General features: G+C 44.7%; 1 protein-coding gene across 6 annotated transcripts in view; it reads left to right on the forward strand.

Moving 5' to 3' along the window:
- The first annotated feature begins 1,330 nt into the window (after window positions 1-1,330).
- The window catches only part of ZSWIM6 (zinc finger SWIM-type containing 6), a 166,197-nt gene continuing 145,366 nt past the window's right edge, over window positions 1,331-22,161 (forward strand). For 4 of the 6 annotated variants that reach the window (XM_036408773.2, XM_036408777.2, XM_036408775.2 and 1 more), the window contains exon 1: window positions 1,333-2,279. In XM_036408773.2, coding sequence (XP_036264666.1) covers window positions 1,517-2,279 — 763 coding nt within the window. In that variant the 5' untranslated portion in view covers window positions 1,333-1,516. Of the gene's footprint in view, window positions 2,280-22,161 lie in introns of all 6 variants that reach the window. The other 2 variants (XM_036408778.2, XM_036408774.2) reach the window with 2 other exon arrangements.

A 22,161-nucleotide genomic window follows, 5' to 3' on the forward strand; every position in this document is an offset into this window, starting at 1 on the left:
GTGCTAAGTCAAGTCCGTGGCTTGGACCCAGACTAGACCGAGCTCCGTGGAGTGCTGAGTACAATGTCCGCAGGGTTCCTGGCTCAGCCCGGGACTCGCTTCTCCTCCTTCCCCGGCGCCCTCGCAGCAGCAAGCTGCACTCTCCAATCTTTCCGGATTGCCTGCTTCCCAAAGCGCCCGTTCCCCGGGGGACGGGGCGTTCCGGCACCGCCGGGGCTGCTGAGAGCGCGGCGGGCGCCCGGAGCGGAGCGCCCTGGCTCGCCGCAGCCCGGGGCCGGCTGGGGCGCAGGGGCGCACGGGGCGCGCTCGCAGCCTCCCTCCGCCGCCCAGCGTCCCGGGATCCGTGTCTGCAGCGGGCTGGGTGGTGCGCGCGCGCTCGAGGGGCGTGTGTGTGTGCGCGCTCCCGTGGGGTGCGTACTCACAAAGGTGTGTTATTGCTAAATCCACGGCTCGGGTGTGCCTTCCATCCCGAGCGCGAGCCCCGGGACTGAAGCGGTGTCTTTTATCGGCGAGGCCGCGGGGGGGACCAGAGCCAGTTCAAGTTCCCCGGCTCTGCGCAGGGATGGGGAGCGCAAGGGCGGGGCTGCCACGGCCGGCTTGGAACGCCCGTCGCCCGGTGGCGGGGAAGGTTCCGAGCGCTCTGCTTAGTTTCGGACACCTTGCCTGGCTCGGCCCCCAGCCCAGCCATCGGGACACAGCGGACATGGAGCTCGGAGCCGCTGTGCACTGCAGCCACACGGGGCAGCGGAGCGAGCACTCTCCTTCCCCAGCTGGGTCTGCAAAAGTGAAGTGGAAAACAGCCGCCGAGCGCAGCCTCCTCCCTCTTCCCCGGCGCCCGCCGCAACCCTGGCCCGGGGTTGGAGGATGGGGGAGGGAGTTCTCCCGGGCTAGCTGGAGGGGAAGCAGGCAGCCGGGCGGCTAAAGCCGCACCTCCTCCGCCTTCCTCTCCACCCCCATCCCCTGGGCTCCACGCCGCATTTCTTTGTTTTGAAAGCGCCTCCTCCGCCCAGAGGCTTTTCCCCCCGGCGGGCATGCATTGACGAAGGGTGGGGCCTCGGCCCGTGGGCCCCGCCCCCCACTTAGCAGGACCTTTTGCCCGGGCTCACCCCCCCATTTCCCGTTTTCTCCCCGCTGCGACCCACGAGGCGCGCGCCCTCACTTGCCGGACATCCAAAAAGAAGGTAAGGAATTGGAAAGGGAAGTTGAGGAGCAGGGAGAGCAGAGACCCACCCACCCCGGGCCGGGTCCGGAGGCCCGCCCCCTCCCACGGGAATCCCACCTGAGCCCCGCCCCCCCGCAGCCTAACATTTCTCACCGCCCGGCAAGCACCCAGCCCCACCACCCCCGCCACCCCCGCCACCCCCGTGTCGGCCGAGTGCTCTATTTATGTTTGAGCCCAGCGATTTGCATAGCCCAGCCCTCGGCCCCAGGTCCCCCAATCGCTGCGCCGCCTAGTCCTTGACGTCACGGCGGCGGCCCCGCCCCTTGGGCCCATACAAGGAGCGGCGGGCCCTAGATGGCAGCGTGGCGTCGCGGCGGCGTGTGCGTGTCGCGCTTCCTTGTGCCGTTTATAGGGTCCCGGCACTTCCGCTGTCGGGTTAGAAGCGTCGCGGTCATGGCGGAGCGCGGACAGCAGCCTCCTCCCGCAAAACGGCTGTGCTGCCGGCCGGGCGGCGGCGGCGGCGGCGGCGGCGGCGGGGGCAGCAGCGGCGGCGGCGGCGGAGCGGGTGGCGGCTACAGCTCTGCCTGCCGGCCGGGCCCGCGGGCGGGCGGAGCGGCTGCGGCGGCGGCGTGCGGGGGCGGCGCGGCGCTGGGCTTGCTGCCGCCGGGCAAGACCCAGAGCCCCGAGTCGCTGCTGGACATCGCGGCGCGCAAGGTGGCGGAGAAGTGGCCGTTCCAGCGCGTGGAAGAGCGCTTCGAGCGCATCCCGGAGCCGGTGCAGCGCCGCATCGTCTACTGGTCCTTCCCCCGCAGCGAGCGGGAGATCTGCATGTACTCGTCCTTTAACACGGGCAGCGGCGCCGCGGGCGGCCCCGGCGACGACAGCGGCGGCCCCGCCGGCGGCGCGGGCGGCGGCGGCGGCGCGGGCGGCGCGGGCAGCGGCAGCTCCTCGTCTTCTCCCGCAGCCACCTCAGCCGCCGCCTCGGGAGCCGGAGGAGCCGGGGCCCCGTCGGTGGGGGCGGCCGGGACGGCGGACGGCGGCGACGAGACGCGGCTGCCCTTCCGCCGGGGCATCGCGCTGCTGGAGAGCGGCTGCGTCGACAACGTCCTGCAAGTCGGTGAGTCACGGGCACGGGCAGCCGCGGGGCCGTCTGTCCACTCGTCAGTCCCCCGGGGGCGGGGCGCCTGCCCGCTCCCCTCTCCCCTCGGAGCCAGCCCTCCGGTCCGGCTTGCGCCCGCACCCTGCCCGGTGCCCTCACGGGACCGGAGCGGAGCGGAGCGCCCGTTTCCTCCCGCCCCCCCTCCCTCCCCGCCCCCCGTGTCCCCGGACGGGCTGGTGCGAGTGGGAAATGAATCAGCAGGACGCTGCCCGCGGCGGGGTCGGCGGCGGGGTGGGTGCCGGGCGCCCTCCTCCCGGGGAGCACGTCCCGGAGGGCTGATAGCCGCGTTGGGGGGCGGATGTGGACAAAGGCGCGGCCGGCCGGCCGGCCCCGGCGGCGGAGGGTGTGCGGCGGGGCCGTGCGGGGCGGGGGAGGGGGCGCGGGCGGCGCAGACAATGCCGGCCGGGCCGGGCCGAGCCGGGGGCCGGCCGCGCGCTCCGCGGTGCCTCCGCGCTGCCTCCGCGCTCCCCTCGCCCGTCGTTCGCCCTCTTTCTTTCTCTTCTCTCCCCCCCTCCCCGCCCCTTCGCTCATGGGGGAGGGAGCGCACGGCAGTGCTCCTCGCCGCCGCTCCTCACGGGGCTTCGACGGGCTGCGGCGTCCGGTCCGGCGGGGCGCGCTCCGGGGCCGCCGGGGATTTAAATGTCTGTCCCTCCCCCGCGCCCCGGGCTCCGAGCAGCGCCGGAGGGGGACGAGGACTGGGACGGGGACGGGGACGGCGGCGGCTGGGCCCCCCTCGCCTGGGGAACCTCTCTCCTGAGGAGCCATCTCACCCCCCCGGACACCCCGAATGCAATGGCGCGGGTCCGGGGAGGAGCGGCTCGCGCCTCTTCTTTTCTCCGGGGCCGCGGCGGGGCCCCGGGCTGTTGCCGCCCGAGTTCGGGGGTCGCGCCCGGTGCGAGCGGGAGCGGCTCCGGGCTCCGCGCTCCGCCGGCGGGCGCTGCAGCCCGAGCCCGGGGGGCCCCGCGTCCCTCCCGGCGCGGCCCCGCACTTTGTTCTGGTTTTCGGGTGTATCTGTGCCCCTTTCGGTTTTGTGTCACCTTCCGAGAAGGGGAAACCAAACAAAAGAGTCTCTATTTCTTCTCAGGGCTTGTAAAGTACAAGGTGTTTGACAAAGGCGCGAGGGGCGCTTGTGGTTTAAAGCCGCACAGCCCTCCTTTCTCCGAGGGGCCGGGAGAGTTTCCTCAGATGCGGAGTTTAAAAGCTTTTCCTGCCCCCACCCCCCACCCCCTCAGTGTGTTTTTCTTTTTCTTTCTTTCTTTTTTTTTTTTTTTTTTTTCTGGCCAATATCTGTCTTTGCCATAGCGAGGGGGATGTGGGAGCTGACTGAGAAGAACAATGCTGTAGTGAGCCCCCCTCCCCATATTTCTCTCCTGATTGCAAGCGGCGTATTTTCTCCTACTCCGTCCCCTATTGCTGTGCACTTTCAATTGTAGTGGTGAGCCGGGGACCTAATGCATGGGGAGAGGTTTAAAAATAAGCATCGCTGTCTCATTTTTAATTATTTCTTTTCCCGTAGTCAGTTCCTTTTATTCTTGTCTTTGGGGGTTTGGTGGGGGTCGATAGGGGCTCCAAGAGAGAATTCAGATTTGTGTTAATTCTGTCTGCTTAATTTGAATTCTAATGCAACCTGCAAACGTGATTTTCTGCATGGTCATTATTTCCGAAGGCATCCCCTAGTGCTGCCTTTTCAGCACCCTGTCCTTCTGTCAGAGGGGGGTTCAACTTTTGAGGCTACCCATCCATCCATCCATCCATCCACCCATCCATCCATCTTTTTTTTTTTTTTAAACCCAATTAACATACTTTCAAGGTTTTGGTGTCTCTCCCCCCCCCCCCCCCCCCTTCCTGCTGCCAGGTTGAAACGGATTGAAGGTATCTATGGGTTCTCAATATAACTAACTGGAGTTTGAGAATTTTTATGACTTGGCTGGCAAGTTTTCTTCTTTTTTTCCCCCTTTCTTTCTCCCCTTCTGTGCTTGATTCTGCTTGCAAGCAATGAGGAATGACAGGAGAGCACATAGGGAGGGTTTCTTGGCTGATTGCATTTAAGCCAGGAATTCACTGTGAAAATAAAGCCAAGGAGTGATAAATAAAAGATGCAATCTTCTCTAGGAGACAGACACACAGCATGGGCTTTGCCTGCTTTCATCAATGATGAGGCCTGGGCGAGTTGTAAAAGAAAATACTAACTTTTTGAATAGCCCCCAAGGGGAAGGAGACCACTGAATGGAGTTGGCATTGGTTCATGTGAAGTCAGTAGTATGCAGCTTCTTATAGTTTTGAAGAATTGACCACCCCTTTAGAAACACATACGTGCTAAACTAGTGTTGCAGAAATTGTGGGAAAAAAATTCCCCCCTCTGAGTTCTGCCAATTTTCTTAACTTCCAAGTTGTACTACTTGTTGTGCCAGTCAGCTTAGAGATGGAAGGTTGTTAAGTAGCTGGCACTGAGATAGAAAACTTATGACCAGAATTTTTCCCTCCCTCCCTCCCTCCCTCCCTCCCTCCCTCCCTTCCTTCCTTCCTTCCTTCCTTCCTTCCTTCCTTCCTTCCTTCCTTCCTTCCTTCCGTTTTTTGTTGGAGAATGGAGAGAGTAGCCACATTAACCATCTAATTTAGCTCTCAGTGGTGTTTTGAACTGGAATACTAACTCAAGAGGTTTATTTTATAATTTTGTGAGGTTGAACTCTTTTTCACTTCAGGACCTGAAATGAAATAACAGAGTACAGCATTGATCTCATCATAAGCGATTTTCTGGTATTGCAAAATTACAAGTTTGTTTGTATAGGAGTATTTACTTATTGACTTTTGTAGAGATGACTAAATTATAATTACAATAGGGAAATATAGTTGTTGGATTTTATTTTTTACATTTACACTGTTGAAAATTATTTAAGTATTGGGGGACAAAGAATGTAGACATCCTAGGAATTGAACATACTTGCTAGTTATTTTTCAACTCCTAGATTTTAAGAAGACCTTTAAAGGACAAAAGTACACTTTTAGTGTGGTAGCTGTAAGTAGTGTTTAATTGGTGCAGAGCTCTCCATTACATTAGCTAAGCGAAGTTGACTTATTTTTGTTAAATAATGATATATTAGAACTTATATGTAAATATCAATATCACTTAAGCAATGACTTAGAAGTAACATTAAAAAATTTCCCCAAGCTGAGACCGGTTTGGCTCAATGGATAGAGCGTCGGCTTGGGGACTGAAAGGTCCCGGGTTCGATTCTGGTCAAGGGCATGTGCATTGGTTGTGGGCACATCTCCAGTGGGTAGTGTGCAGAAGGCAGCTGATCCGATGATTCTCTCTCATCGATGTTTCTAACTCTCTGTCCCTCTCCCTTCCTCTCTGTAAAAAATCAATAAAATATATTTTTAAAAAAATTTCCCCAAAATTTTGCCTGGGAAAGACTTACCTAATATGGCCTAAAATTTTAATTAAAAGGGAGAATAAATCCGATTGCATAAAAATATGTAAAAATTTTTTGCTGGACTAAAACGGCTAAATGTGCCAAATATTTGTAGTATGCTCCACCAAACGCTGGCAGAGAACTCCAAAAAATTGGTTAAAAAAATGGCTAACACATTCAAAAAGAAATGCACATGATTGAGCATAACTCATCTTCACTCTCTTTTTTAATATATTTCATAGATTTTTTTACAGAGAGGAAGAGAGAGGGATAGAGAGTTAGAAACATCGATGAGAGAGAATCATCAATCAGCTGCCTCTTGCACACCCCCTATTTGGGGATGTGCTGGAAACCAAGATACATGCCCTTGACCGGAATTGAACCTGGGACCCTTCAGTCCGCAGGCTTACGCTCTATCCACTGAGCCACTTTGTAAAGAAACACAAGTAAAAATAACATACTATCTTTATCACATTACTAACAAGATAGGTAGGCAGTACTCAAATAGATTGAGAAGATGGTGGGAGAAGAGGATGCTGCTTCCTTGCTGCTTGGCACAATATTTTCAGTCATTTCTAAGATATTTTCTTACAGATACGTTAATATTAATGCACAAAGTTGTTTTGTACAATGAGCAATACTCATTGCTGTAAGGTTTGCAATTCTAAAAGGTTGGAATCATTTTCTCTTTTATTGGAAGGGAACTAATTAAAATGTACTTGTGGAATACTATGCAACCATGAAAAAAGTGAAGTAGATTTACTAGTATATGTACTAACAAGAAAAGGTTATCTGAATATTTTGTTTAAAAACAAGCCAATTGTTCATATAGTATGCTGCAATTTCCTTTTAAAACAAAAAAGAGGTCATATAGATGGGTAAACATGTTTTGAAAGGTTACATAATCTTTGAATAGTGGAGAAAAGATGGAGAAGGGCAGTTGTGAATAGGCAAGATTTTGTGAGGAATTTTACTTTTTTTTAAAAAAAAATATATTTTATTGATTTTTCACAGAGAGGAAGAGAGAGGGATAGAGAGTTAGAAACGTCGATGAGAGAGAATCATCGACCAGCTGCCTCTTGTACACCCCCTACTGGGGACGTGCCCACAACCAATGTACATGCCCTTGACCGGAATCGAACCCTGGACCTTTCAGTCCGCAGGCCGTCGGTGCGGGCAGGAATTTTACTCTCCATTTTATGTCTGTCTTATGGTTAGATTAGTCTTAAAACTAAAAGCATGTATTTTTGTCATAAAATGTTGGAAAATTATTCTTGTGTTTTTTAGTTTATTATATATATATATATATATATATATATATATTTGTGTGTATGTGTGTGTGTGTGTCCCCTTTCTGAAGATCTGGTTGCTGTACATCCATTTTTTGGGGGCTTTGAAACACACTTTCCTTACTTGTGACTAAATAATCATTTTAAAGGCAAGAAATCTTAAAACAAAGCTAGTGTTTTATATAAGAAGGAAATAGTTAATTTTTAAAAGGAGTTGCTTTTATTTATTTTTTTCTGATTACTCTTTCACTTTGGTAAACACCTTTGTGGTCTTTTAAGATTTATAACTTAAAATTTTGTGTTTTAGGGGGTGCAAGACAATAAAAGGTGATTGTGAATAGAATTAATATGCATAAAAATTTAATTAATTTATTTAGGATTGATTTGTTGGCCTTTCTTTGAATATTTTGATTTTCTTTACAGATCAGAGATGATTATATAAAGATGTGACTCTAAATTACTTTTAGAATTGGGTTTTACTTATTGATGATGGTACATTTTATTGAATGCAGTTTCAAGACTAAAGTAATTAATATAGAACAATTTTGAATCAGATATTATACTTTTTTGCCTTTTGATTAATGAAAAAGTACATAAAGGAAAAATTGGATCTAGGTGCATATGTGTTTTTTAATCTCCTATGTGAATCGAGATGTAATTTCCTTACAAATTGAGTTTTAAAAGTGAGTTCCTCATATGTGCTCAGCATTGTTCTAAGGAAAGTTAGGTTTTTCAATTTTAGGTTAACAAATCTTGGGATTTGTTATAATACTTAGTTCTTTGATGGTTAGTATTAGTTCAAATCTAAAGTATTTAGGAGACAATCCTTTTTGTAGCTATGTAAGATTTCAACAATACTGGAAGGTAGAATTGCAGATGTGGATTAAGAAAACATTTCTACTCTTCAATCTTTTAATTTCTTGACACACTCTTGTATTCTGAGTATACACTTGGATTGTAAAAGAAAAGGCCATTCCTATTGTTTGTTTCTCCCAGCTTTGCATTGAATTTCATCCCTTTGCAGATATGAGACTTTGAAGCCTTGTCTTTTGAAAACATTAGGATGCCTGTGGAATGTGTGCTTTCATAGAGGAATTACTACTGTAATTAATTGAGCAAGTCAGGTTATTACTGCCTTGAGTATGTCATGACCGGTTTTTAAGATGTTTATCCTGGGCCTTTTTTCTTTTCACAACGGATAATCAATTGCTTTCAATTCTAATTCCAAATGTTTCATTTGGAAAGACACAGACAAGTATATTTTTTTCTGCTCACACTCATATTAAGAGGGTTCAATTAATGTATGATTTCAGCTAGTAACATGTTCAGTGAACAGGTTGGCAATAGAAGAATGGCTAATGTTTTCTTTTAAGAAAGCTATCCCTTTGAAAAATTACACAATTGCCCTGCTTGGTGTACCTCAGTTGGTTGGGCGTTGTTCTGTGCACCAGGTGGTTGACAGTTTGATTCCTGGTCCAATTCCTGGCTTGGGTTGCATACTTCATTCTCTGTAAGGGAGCGGGGATATAGGAGGTAGAAGATTTGCACTCTCACATTGACATTTTTTTTCTCCCTTCTCTCTCTGAAAATTAGTAACCTATACCTTTTTTTTTAAAAAAAAAACATTTATTTATTTTTTTACAGAGAGGAAGAGAGAGGGATAGAGAGTAAGAAACATTGATGAGAGAGACATCGATCAGCTGCCTCTTGCACCATCCCCACTAAGGATGTGCCCGCAACCACGGTACATGCCCTTGACTGGAATCGAACCCGGGACCTTTTAGTCCGCAGGCCGACGCTCTATCCACTGAACCTGTCTCAGCAGTAACCTATTCTTTAAAAAAAAAAAAAATACACAATAAGATCTATACAATTTTCTCATGCTTGCTTGCTTTATATATATTTAAAAAAATATTTTATTGATTTTTTACAGAGAGGAAGAGAGAGAGAGAGAGAGAGAGAGAGAGAGAGAGAGAGAGAAACATTGATGAGAGAGAGACAGCTGCCTCTTGCATACCCCCTACTGGGGATGTGCCCACAACCAAGGCACATGCCCTTGACTGGAATTGAACCCTGGACCCTTCAGTCTGCAGGCCGATGCTCTATCCACTGAGCCAAACCGGTTTCGGCTATATTTTTGTTAGAAAATTAATTTTCTTCAATGATGCAAAATGAATTTGTTGTCTTTAAGAAGCTTACTTATGTATACATATGATAAATTTATGTTGCATTAGAAATTTTTATAGGGCAGTCATTAAACTTGAACTACTGTTGACCCTTAACTTATATTTGAGGACAAATATCCTAGAAAAGAAAGCAGATTACAAGTAAGTATAAACATCTTAGAAACAAAGCAGTTATATGCCATTATTTTTTGGATAGTAATATAATAAACTACATGGAATCTACAAAAAACATTTTCAGTTACCTTTCAAATAACTATGATACAATTTTAAGAACTGTACTTTCTCACAGTAAAAGAACCTAAGCTAATTTTCTTAGCTTATTAACTTTTTGAGATAGCTAACTTAATGTTTAGGGATTACTATAAATTAGAAAACATGAGCTGTTTTCTCCTTTAAATGGATGGGAATACTCTCCATTTCTGAGAAATTAGTATCAAGTGATAATTTGGAGAAAAATGTTACTTTACATAGTCTTGTCTCATGAGAAGAGAGTGACTCTTGTTCTCAATCCTAGCCAGTCTCAAAAAAATAAAAAAAAAATAAAACTAAAATGTGTGTTGGTTATATTTGTTTAAAGAAATCTTGAGTGTCTTTCCAGTTTTTGCTTTCAGTGCCTGTGTTCTGCTGAGAATACACTTTGTACATGGTTTTCAATTCTTTAAAAATAATAGGTAGCTAAAGCAGGCTTTGGAGAGAATTCAGTGCAAAATCTGCTTTTTATTTTGAACTTAAAGATTGCCTTTCAGCTGATAGTAAATGAACTCTTTTACTAAAGGTATGCAGTTTTATATTTGTAGAAATCTTATGTGAGAATTAGTTTTGAGTCAGCTAATATACATTGAGTGGCCAGATTATTATGATCTTTGAACGCATAATAACCTGGCCACTGTGTGCGTGTGTGTGTGTATGTATGTATTAGAGGCTTGGTGCATGAGTTCGTGCCTGGGTGGGGTTCTGCCAGCCTGGCTGGGAGAGGGGAGAGGGGCGACACATGGTGGTTGGCCAGCCTGCCTGCTGGTCGAACTCCTGGTTGAAGGGACAATTTGCAATATAAGCCTTTTATTAGCATATAAGCCTTTTATTATATAGGATATACACTGAGTAGTCAGATTATTATGTATTCAGAGATCATAATAATCTGGCTATTCAGTGTAACTTACGTATATTTATTTATGTATTTGTAATTTAGGTTGATCAAAAGTGAGCAGAAAAGGAGACAAAAGAATCCAGTGTCATTTGATTATGGTTACCTCAAGCATATGTCAGTGATCTCTGTGTATAGATACACTGTTCCATTTCTTCTTAAAATAAAATATGCTAACAGATGAGAAGCTGTTTTTATACAATATCTTGCATGATAGCTGTTTTCAACTTACTAGAGGCCTGGTGCACGAATTTCGTGTACTGGGGTGGGGGTGGGAGTTGTCCCTCAGCCCAGCCTGCATGCACCCTCTCCAATCTGGGACCCCTTGGGGGATGTCCAGGCCTAAATCGGCAGTTGGACATCCCTCCCACAATCTGGGACTGCAGGCTCCTAACCCCTCGCCTGTCTGCCAGCCTGATCACTCCCTAACCCAGTGGTCAGCAAACTCATTAGTCAACAGAACCAAATATCAACAGTACAACGATTGAAATTTCTTTTTTAAACTTAAACTTCTTCTAATGCCACTTCTTCAAAATAGGCTCGCCCAGGCCATGGTATTTTGTGGAAGAGCTACACTCAAGGGGACAAAGAGCCACATGTGGCTCATGAGCTGCAGTTTGCCGACCATGGCCCTAATTGCACCCCAACAAGCCTGATCAAGGTCTAACTGCTCCCCTACCAGCCTGGTTGCCCCAACTTCCCTCCCCTGCTGGTCTGGTCACCCCTAACTGCCCTCCCCTGCCGGCCATCTTTGAACACATGAGGGTGGCCATCTTGTGCAAGGATGTGAGAGTCAATTTGTATATTCTTTTTTTTTTTTTAAATAAAAATATAATTTATTGGTTTTTTTTTTACAGAGAGGAAAGGAGAGGGATAGAGAATTGGAAACATCGATGAGAGAGACATCGATCAGCTGCCTCCTACACACCTCCTACTGCGGAAGTGCCTGCAACCAGAATCGAACCTGGGACCTTTCAGTCCGCAGGCCGATACTCTATCTACTGAGCCAAACTGGTCTCAGCTGCATATTACTTATTTATTATATAGGATAGAGCTATGTAGGTTTTAGAAATGAAAAGATGACATAAATTCCAGCTTTTTCCATTTTGCTGTGAGAAATCTGGGGTAGAGACATTGAGTAATTTAAAAAAGTTAAATTTTGTGTCTTTCCCCCCACTCCTTGGCTGCCTCTTAATTTGCTGAGAATGTTTGGTAAATCTCAGAAAAATCATAGAAAATGGGAACAATATTTTGTTGTTTGTTAATCCTCACCCAAGGATATTTTCCCCTATTGAAAGATTCATTGGTGGTTTGCCTCCTGCATGCTACCCAACTCCAGCTGGGGAATTGAACCTGGCAACCCAGGTATGTGCCCTTGACTGGAATCAAACCCCTGAGACCCTTAAGTGCCTGCGCAGATTCTTTAACCACTTAGAAACATCAGCCAAGGCAGAGGAACAATATTCTTGAATGTAAGTTGACTGAACGGTTGTAGAGATGATTTGGTTAATTTTTTTTGAATGTTATAAATAAATGTATTTCTACAGAGCATTTTAATTTTAGGCCACATTCTAATAGCTTCAGTTAAGCAATGATTCTAGCATACTAAATACATGGTAGTATAAAACATTTGTAGACATTTTTGGAAATTGTAGAGTTGTTTGAAAGTGTAAGCTGTAATGAAAATCAAGTACAGTTGTGTACTGGGAACAGATTTTAAAAGTAGGAGTCTGAAAAGATAGCTGTTAGGTAGGTAGATATTAAAACTGGAAATAAGTAGAGAAGAATATATGGGAAAGGCAGGATGAGAGAGAAAAAGGGAGGGAAGGAAAGTTTTAAAGGGGAGCCGGTAGAGGTTAAAAGGAGAATGGGAAGAAGGAAGAAATGGGAGAGGGAGCAAAGCAGGTCCAAGGGAGGAAGTGAAGAAAAAAAGATGGGAAGGAAGGAAAAGGAAAGGGAGGGCAGGGGAAAAGATAAAGGAAAGTAGGAATGTGGGGAGGGAGGGAGGGAGGAGAGAAATAGGAAGAAGGATGCTGGAACAAAAGTAGGAAAATAGGAGGAAAGAAATGTTTATAAATGATGAGTCAGTAGGAAAAAGTGTTACATAAAGAAGAGAGAAAAATGGTGTGAGGGGGAGAAGCAGTAAGGAAGTCAAATACAATTGTGTGTGAAGGGGATAAGATTAAAGTTAATAGGGGCTATCAGGCCAGCAGAGGAGGGCAGTTAGGGAGATCAGGCCAGCAGGGCAGGGCAGTTAGGGGCTTCAGGCAGGCAAAGCAGGCAGAGTGGTTAAGGCAGGGAGGCAGGTGGGTAGTTAGGAGCCAGAGGTCCCAGATTGTGAGAGGGATGTCCAACTGCCAGTTTGCATCCCTGTGGGATCAGGCCTAAACTGGCAGTTGAACATCCTCCTAGGGCTCCCAGATTGGAGAGTGCAGGTCTGGCTGAAGGACCCCCCCCCCTGCCCTTCCCCCACATGCATGGGTTTTGTGCAACAGGCCTCTAGTCATCTATATAAAAGCCTAAGCAATTGTCGACCATTTGACTGTTTGCTTTGACATGGACTGACCACCAGGGGGCAGACGCTCAATGCTCAGGCATGGAAATATGAAACAGACTGATGACTCTTAGAGGGAAATGGGGAGGGGGAGGGCAGGAAGAGACTAACCAAACATCTTACATGCACACTAAAGGCTTGGTACATGGTGGGGTCCCTCGGAGATTGGGCTGAAACACCAGCAGTCCAACATTCCCTGAGGGGTCTTGGATTGCAAGAAGGCGCAGGCCAGGCTGAATCCATGCACTGGGCCTCTAGTTTACTACTACTAATAATAGCAGTAAACACTTCCATCATACTTAACCATGTGCCAGATACTGTTCTTTTATATATTTTTTCTTTTTTAAAAAAATGTATTTTTACTTTAAAAAATTTTTTTTATTGATTTCAAAGAGGAAGGGAGAGGGAGAGAGATATAGAAACATCAGTGATAAGAGAATAATCGATCGGCTGCCTCCTGCATTTCCCCTACTGGGGATCGAGCCCACAATCTGGGCATATGCCCCCTTGGCCAGAATCGAACCTGGGATCCTTCAGGCTCACACTCTATCCCCTGAGCCAAACCGGTTAGGGCAGTGGTCGGCAAACCATGACTTGCAAGCCACATGTAGCTCTTTGGCCCCTTGAGTGTGGCTCTTCCACAAAATACCATGTGTGAGTGCACACGTACAGTGTGATTGAAACTTCATGGCCCATGCACAGAAGTCAGTTTTTGGCTCTCAAAAGAAATGTCAATCTTGTACTGTTGATATTTGGCTCTGTTGACTAATGAGTTTGCCGACCACTGGGCCAGGGCATACTGGTTTATCCTTGAATATATTTCTTTTAAAATAATTTTAAATGTTTTATTTAATTACTTTTTATTTTTGTTGTTAATTCTCACCTGAGGATATTTTCTCATTGATTTTTAGGGAGTGAAAGAGAGGGAAAGACAAACATCAGTGTGAGAGAAACACATTGATTGGTTGCCTCCTGAATGAGAACTGTCAGGGCTTGGGGCTGGGGAGGAACTTAGAACCAAGGTACATGTACATGCCCTTGACCTGAATCAAACCCCAGGCTCTTTGGTCCACAGGCCGATGCTCTATCGACTGAGCCAAACTGGCTAGGGCAGCACTTTATATTTCTTAACAGACCTAGGAAGCACTTTTATTTGGTTACCTGATGAGGAAACTGAAGCATAGGAAAAAAGCACTGGTAACTTTTGCTCAAGGTCAGACAAGCTGGTAAATTATGGAGCTAGAAACAGCCTTGTCTGACTGGTACTTCTGGCTAACTAGTACTACCTGTGATGCATCATCCTACCTAATCTTACCTAATAGAAAAGTAATATGCAAATCACTCTGCTCCACAAGTCATGCCCACCAGCTAATCAGAGCAGGTATGCAAATTAACCCCAACCAAGATGGCTGAGGCCACAGAGGCTTGGGTCTCTCTGGCAACGGAAGAAGCCAAGCTTTCTGCCTGTTCTAGCAGGCCTAAGCCTCCACTCCAGGCTACAAAGTTTCAATTATAGAAGGTAAACAATTATAGAAGGTAAACAAGAAAACAGCTGCTGCCATGGAGCAAGCAGGAGGCTTGACTCCACTCCAGGCTACAAAGTTTCAATTGTAGAAAGTAAATATATTCCAGATACCAGTGCCTCCACTTGGGTTGCTGGGGTGTGTGGCCAACCTGCAAACCACCACAGGCCCCTCACTCAGGCTGCCACATGCTCCAAGGGAACCCCCACCCTGATCCTGGACACCCTTCAGGGCAAACTAGCTGGCCACCAGCCATGCACCAGGCCTCTATCCTATCTAATAAAAGAGTAATATGCAGATTGACCATCACTACAACACAATATGGCTGCCCCCATCTGGTCAAAGATCCTGCCCCTATATGGATACAAGATGGCCACCATAAGATGGCCAGCGGGGGAGGGTAGTTGGGAGGCACCAGGCCCACAAGAAGGGCAGTTGAAGGCGATCAACTCTACAGGGGAGGGCAGTTAGGGGTGACCAGGCCGGCAGAGGAGGGAAGTTGGGGCAAACGGGCTGGCAGGGGAGCAGTTAGACATCAATCAGGCTGGCATGGGAATGGTTAGGGGGTGATCAGGCAGGCAGGCAGGTGAGCAGTTGGGAGCCAGCAGTCCTGGATTGGAGAAGGTGCAGGCTGGGCTGAGGGACACCCCCCACCCCTCACCCCATGCAGGAATTTTGTGCACCAGGCCTCTAGTCTCTCTCTATATATACAATATATATAAAAAACCAGTAACCATAAGGCTAGAATGGCTGGTCCCTATGATACCTAATCGGGGTGGGGCTGACTGGCCAAAACCCCTGAGGCCCTTTCCCCAGGCTGGCCCTGCCCCTTATGGGTCCCCTCCACCCTGATGGTCCCATAGCCCCTCCCCCCCAACTGGCCCTGCCCCTGATTGTCCCCACCCCCCAACCCCAATAGGGGTCGAGGCTAGCTGGCCAACCTTCTGCAGCCCCTCCCTCCACCCAGCCCCACCCCAGAATTGCCCTCCCCACCCCAATCTGGGGCAGAGCTGGCTGGCCAACTGCCTGCAGCCTTTCCCTTCTGGCCGGCCCCACCTCTGATGAGCCCTCCCCAAACTCTAATCAGGCAGGGCCATCTGGCCCACCCATGGCCCCTTCCCCAGGCTGCTGGCCCCAATGTTTACAGCCCCTCCCCATGCCGGGTCAACACCGATCACCCCCCACTACCCCAATTGGCCTGCTGCCCCCTCCCCAGCAAGCTCCGCCCCTGATCAACTCCTCCCCCCTCCCACACCAATTGGGGGGAGGGCCTGCTGGCCCACTACCCTAAGTCCCTCCCCACAGCTGGCCACACTCCTAATTGGCCCTCTCCACCCTAATTCGTGCAGGGCCCCCTGGCCAATCCACCACGGCCCCTCCCCCCAGCCAGCCTGGCCCTGATCTGGTCCTGTTTGTGGTGGGTCAGCCTGCCAACCTCTCGCTGTCTCCACCTTCCTACAAGCCCAGCCCTGATCCACCCCAATTGGGCCCGGGCCAGCTGGACCCCATCTGCACAAATTTGTGAACTGGGCCTCTAGTCATTAAATAAGATAAAACCTAAAGAAGGTTCATCTCTTGCTACTTTCTAGAGTGTCTTTCACTGTGACCAGAATTTTAACTTGTATTCATAGCTATGATTTTAAAGGTGCATTTGACTTGAAAACTTGTATTATAAATTCCTTTTGTGAATGAATGAAAGCTTTGGAGGAAGGTTGTGGGGGATGATTCTGAGCATCTCTTTTCAGACATTTTTAACTTTTAAAATGTTAAAATAACATGTAGGCTAGATCTAATTGTGGTTTATATGCAGTGAAGATACTTTTTCAAAGTATATTAGAGAAATATATCTCATTTAAGCACCTTTTTAAATGTTATGATTAAAAATTATACTATTTCTTACTGCTGGTAAAAAAATTTAAATTCTTTGAAAGAGAGTTTATTGGGAAGATGTTAATTGAAAGGATGTAGTAGAACCTGCCAGTACATTGAAACTCTTAATAACTGAATAAGCTGATCACATAAATTGGAAGCTCATTTAGTGAATTAATGTGCTTAAAATTCAGGTGACTCATTGCCTGGTCTTGGCTTATTTAACAGTCTGTTTACTTAAAGCATTTTTTATTGTTAATTGATGTCAGATCCATGTTGGAAGGTATTATACAGAATATATGCATAAAAAGATAGCATGTAGAGTGAGTCTACAGAAGCAAGGTTTAAATCTTTGTATTTAATTTAATTACACCACTATATTTCAAATACTGTATGTACCATGTTAAATATTTGCTAACAGTGACCGGCATTTTTTTTAATGTGTTTTATTGATTTTTTATAGAGAGGAAGGGAGAGGGACAGAGAGCTAGAAACATCGGTGAGAGAGAAACATCGACCAGCTGCCTCCTGCATACCCCCTACCGGGGATGTGCCCGCAACCAATGTACATGCCCTTGACCGGAATCGAACCCGCAGACCGACGCTCTGTCCACTGAGCCAAATCGGTTTTGGCATGTGACCGGCATTTTTACAATATACGTGAAGGTATAGATATTTTATAAATTCAGTGTAAAGGGCAGTGCCTGAAGTCTCTTCTAGTGTTGCTATTGGTCTTGGTAAAGGCCTGCACAAGTCCAAAGGTAGCATACTGAATTTGTTACTGCTGAAGCCTTGTATCCTGCTACTGCTTTATATGAGCTCATTTCTTCAAAGATGGTGGTTATAAATTTTATAAGTATTTGTCATAAAATAAATGTTTAAAATTCAAGTAACAGAAGTTTATAATTGATTGTTGTATTTGATAAGGACTTTTTTAAAATGTCCTGTTTCTTTAGCAATCTTTAAGCTTTCTTAGTACTGAAGATTTTGTACTTTTGCCATCATTACTAGTTTCTCTTACTTCCCTCCCCCAATTATCACCTGTGTAACTTTTGTCTTTCACTTTCTATACCTTCTCCAGACCTTCAGTAAAGCTGAGGTGACCAATGACTGCTTTGTGATGATGGTGGAATCAAGTGAGACTTGAAGGCAGGAGATAGAGCCTCAGAGCTTCAGCTTCTCTCCTCCTTCCTTCTCCCATTCCCTCCTTCCTTTCCTCCTTTCATTACTTCCCGTACACACTCCATTCCTTTTTTGGAATGGGGGAATGGAGTAGGAGAGAGAAGGAAGTAGGAGGGAGTGGTAGGGAAAAATGCAAGAAATTGGAAAGGGTAGGAAGTACCAAGGATGAGAAGGTACTCCACTCCTTTCTTGCCCTATAATTGTCCCCTTCCCTCCAACCTCCCTTGATTTAGGGAGGAAATAAAGCAGAGGTCACAAGGACCTATGTGTTCTGCTGCTGGCTTCTATTTTTAGCTTGGCTCCATGTTAGGCTGGCAACAGGCCATGATGGCACAAGGCCAGTGCATTGTGGGACTGCTGGCAAGTTTCAAAACCTAATTTTTCAGGTATCGGACTAATCTTCAGATATATTCTGTGCTGTGTGATATTCTACCTACCTCTACTTTTCTAAATGGATGTGCATGTTTTTATTTGTCTTTTGGCTTTTTAAAGAAGGGGCTCATTAAAAAAATATTGTTGAAAGTATACATAGTGGGACTCATTTTTGATAGTAGTTATACTACTATAGCTATTTTAGGTGGGAGAAAGATTTAAGAATTGCCTTATCAGATCAGACTTACATCCAGCTCAATAATTTTGGTTTGTGGCAGCACCAAGAGGTGTGAAATTTGCCCGATTGATTTAATGTGCCTTGGGCATCTTTAAAATTGCCATTGCTGTTGAAGTATGGAGTTTGAATTGGTTCATATAATTATAAGTGTCATCAGACATTAAACAAAACATGTATTTATTTTTATGCAGTTATCAGTGTTCCCTTTGCTAACAAAGTTGTCTGTGTTTAGGTTTAGTTACTGCTGTAGGAATATGTAGGAATAAAAAAGCCCATTATTCTTGTAGGAAGCAGGTAGGTTTTGTTGAAATAAATATCAGTATTTGGGTCTAAATTTTATATACCCTAGAGCCAGTATTTATGTGGGTTGTATTTGCAAATGGGTTTCAAACTTTTGGATGCACATGTACACTTGATTATCAATTGTACTCACAAAGAAAAAATATATTGTATTTGTTTTTGAGTAATTTTGGAAAGAATTAAAAAGAATGTCACATTGTGAATCTGTATCTTTGGAAGGGACTTCGGTAAGAATAACAGTATTTATATTTTTTCCATAGCGGTGCACAGAAAAACTGAGTTTAGGGTAGGGCTGATTTTTGGTGTACTGTGGACTACACTAAATATGAATAGAAATAGGGATGATAATTGTTTGCTTATTCAATTAATAGTGGTATAATATACTTTGATCTGTTGGATGGCAGGAGAACATTTAGTTAGTGCGTTGATCTGATGCCCTTTTTAAGATAGCACATAATAATTGGTCAGAATAACTAGAAATAGAATCAAATTGATTCCATCCTCACTATGTCTTTAATGTAACTATTGGGTGAATTCTGCTGAATTCACTTTTGTGAAATAAAGTATAAGGTGAAAAAAAACACAATACGATTAAAAAGTGAGAAGACCAGGATAGACATTTCTCCAAAGAGGACTTGCAGATGGCCAGTAGATATAAAAGATGCTCAGCATTACTCATTAGAGAAATGCAAATTAAAACCACAGTGAGATATCATCTCACAACTGTCAGAATGGCTATCGTCAATAAATCAGTAAACAATAAGTGTTGGTGAGGATGTAGAGAAAAGGGAACTATTGTACTCTGTTGGTGAGATTTCAAATTGGTGTAGTCATTATGAAAACCAGTATGGAGTTTCTTCAAATAATTAAAAGTTGAACTACTATATGACTCAGAAATCCCACTTCTGAGTATCCAAAGATATGTACACCCTTGTGTTCAATTGCATCATTATTTATAATAGCCAAGATATGAAGCAATTGAAGTGTCCATTGATATACCATTGGATAAAGATGTTCTACATATATACAATGGAATATTACTTAGCCATAAGAAATGGCATCTTACCATTTGCAACAACATGGATGGATCTAGAGGGTGTTATGCTCAGTGAAATAAATGCTGTATGATTTAAGTTATATGTGGAATTGAAAGATTAAAATACACGAACAAACAAAACAGAAACAAACTCAAAAATACAGAGAACATTTTGATAGTTACCAGATGGGAGGGGAATTAGGAGGCAAGGTGAAAAAGGTGAGGGGATTAAAAAGTACAAATTGGCACTTAAAAAATAATCACAAGGATATAAAGTACAGTATAAGGAATATAGTCATAACACTGTAATAACTCTGTATGATGTCAGATGGGAAGTATTAGGGGGATCACTTTGTAAGTTATATAAGTGTGTAACTACTATGCTGACACCCGAAACTGATATAATATTGAATGTCAACTGTAACTGAAAAGAAAATTTTTCAGAAAGTGTAAGGTGAGGGATTAGTGAAAGGTGAATTGTTGTTCTAATAGCATGTAGGAAGCAGATATTATAGAGTTTATTTAAATTTTTATATCTTAAAATGAGAAACTTACATTGTGGATAACAGCCAGTTTGCTGTTACTGATCCAAGACTATTTTATTACTTGGGGTGTAAACAAAAATTTAGGAAATAATCAGAATGTCTTGGGGAAAGAACACTGATTGTCAAGCATGTTGAACTATATCACAGTGTAGTAATTATATGGTATCTGCAGTTAAAGGTTATGGTAGATATTCCAAAAGTGGCTTGGAGAAACAACGTTTAATCTATGTATATATGTTTCTGCAGATAGGTTGTGTGTGTGTGTGTGTGTTTGTGTAAAATTTAATATGCATAGAATATTGTAATCTACTGGATGGTAGTAGATAAGTGACAATCTTTTAGATCCTTACTATCATACAGATTTTATTTAGGTGAATCATGTAAAAGATGTCAGCTCCAGCTTAACTAACAAGCTTGATTAAAACCAAAGCCCAGAAGGTAGTTTGACTAGTGATGTTTAGAGTATGAGCACATTGCTCAAATGACATTCCTTATTGGAACTTGTCAGAGCAGTCGCTTTGGAGTTTTCATGGATCTGAGCAACTTATTAAAAAAGCATTTTGTCTAAGCTGTTTCATAAATAGCAGGAAATTACAAAGTACTGGATAGTATTGCATTTTTGCTTTCAGAAAAAGGACTTTTGTGGTGGGAAAACAGTTTTGTAAAAACTATTTTAACAATTTATGTCAAAGTACTTTTAAAATGGACAGGTTTTTTAAACATTCTTATATTAATAGTAATTTAAGTTTCATCCATGATTCTCCATGCTCATTTATTATAGTTTGTTTGTAGAATTTATAATATTTGTTAGGAAAAAATCGGAGATATCAGATCAGTTTATTTAAATTTCAGTGTATGTATTAGGTCTGAATTGGTATTATTTGCTCATAGCTTAGCAGTGGGTTGTCTTTTGCTTTGATAAATCATGAGACATTTGTCAAATTTATTTTTTGACACATAATGATATGCTTTGTATTTTTAAAACTGTGCTTGTGTGTGTGTTTTGGGTTATGAGAAGGAATGTGGTAGTGATGGGCTAGTGGTGGAGGGTTAAACTCAAGAAAGCACAAATTTAAGTCGCTATGTTTAAATATAGAGGGTTCCTTTCCTCCCCCTTTTCAGTTCAGGAATTTGTGTTTCATTGTGCTGCTTATTAATGTCATTATATAAAAACTTATATTTTTACTTATTCCCCCTCCCTCCATTCTTTCTGTTAACGATAATGACAGTTCAGATTGTAATCTGTGAAAGTTCACTGTATGACAGTCTGTTTTATGGTAATAGTAGGGATGTGTTGACTATTATATCTCTAAAAGGCTAATTTTAAAAATTCACTATTTTTTGTTAGAAAGATTTTAAAAAATATTTTATTGATTTTAGAGAGGAAGGAAGAAGGAGAGAGAGATAGAAACATCAACTTTATTGATTTTTAGAGAGGAAGAAAGAAGGAGAGAGAGATAGAAACATCAATGATGAGAGAGAATCATTGATTGGCTGCCTCCTGTATGCCTCCCACTGGGGATTGAGCCGGCAGCCCAGGCATGTGCTCTTGGCCGGAATTGAAGCTGGGACCTCTCAGTCTGCAGGTTGACGCTCTATGCATTGAGCCAAATCAGCCAGAGCTAAAAATTCACTTCTTAAAGTGATGTTTCCATCTTTGATCCTTTACAATTTTGGAGCAGCTAGTTTTCTCTTTTTTGGTTGGCCTTTTTAATAATTTAGAATGGGGTTTTGACAGCTCTTCAAGAAGCCTTATTTAATAAATCTAGAAAAATCTATATATCCTTATTCTTTCAAGAACCCTTACTTGAGAAATCTACAACCATCATATTGTTTTTAAAAAGTATATAGTAAACCAGGTACATTTAGGTAATATGGTTTTTACCTAGTGAAAGTAGGTAGACCAAGGAGTTGTTGCAGAGACTGACATTTGATTGCCTGATCATGGCCTTTTCTAACTTGAGAGTCAAATGTGGAACTCATCTTTAATGTAAAAATTGGAGGAAATGAGGGATCGTCTTTAATGAGAAATCATAAAATTAAATTTTTTTGTAAGATTGCAATCCGGGACCCCTAGGGGATGTCCACCTGCCTGCTCACTGCTCCTTAGCGGTGCCACTGAGGCAGGAGGAGAGACTCCTGCTACCGCCACTGTGCTCACCAGCCATGAGCCCAGCTTCTGGCTG

This window comes from Pipistrellus kuhlii, unplaced genomic scaffold, assembly GCF_014108245.1.
Source record: "Pipistrellus kuhlii isolate mPipKuh1 unplaced genomic scaffold, mPipKuh1.p scaffold_m20_p_4, whole genome shotgun sequence".
In the NCBI taxonomy this organism is placed as follows: domain Eukaryota; kingdom Metazoa; phylum Chordata; class Mammalia; order Chiroptera; family Vespertilionidae; genus Pipistrellus; species Pipistrellus kuhlii.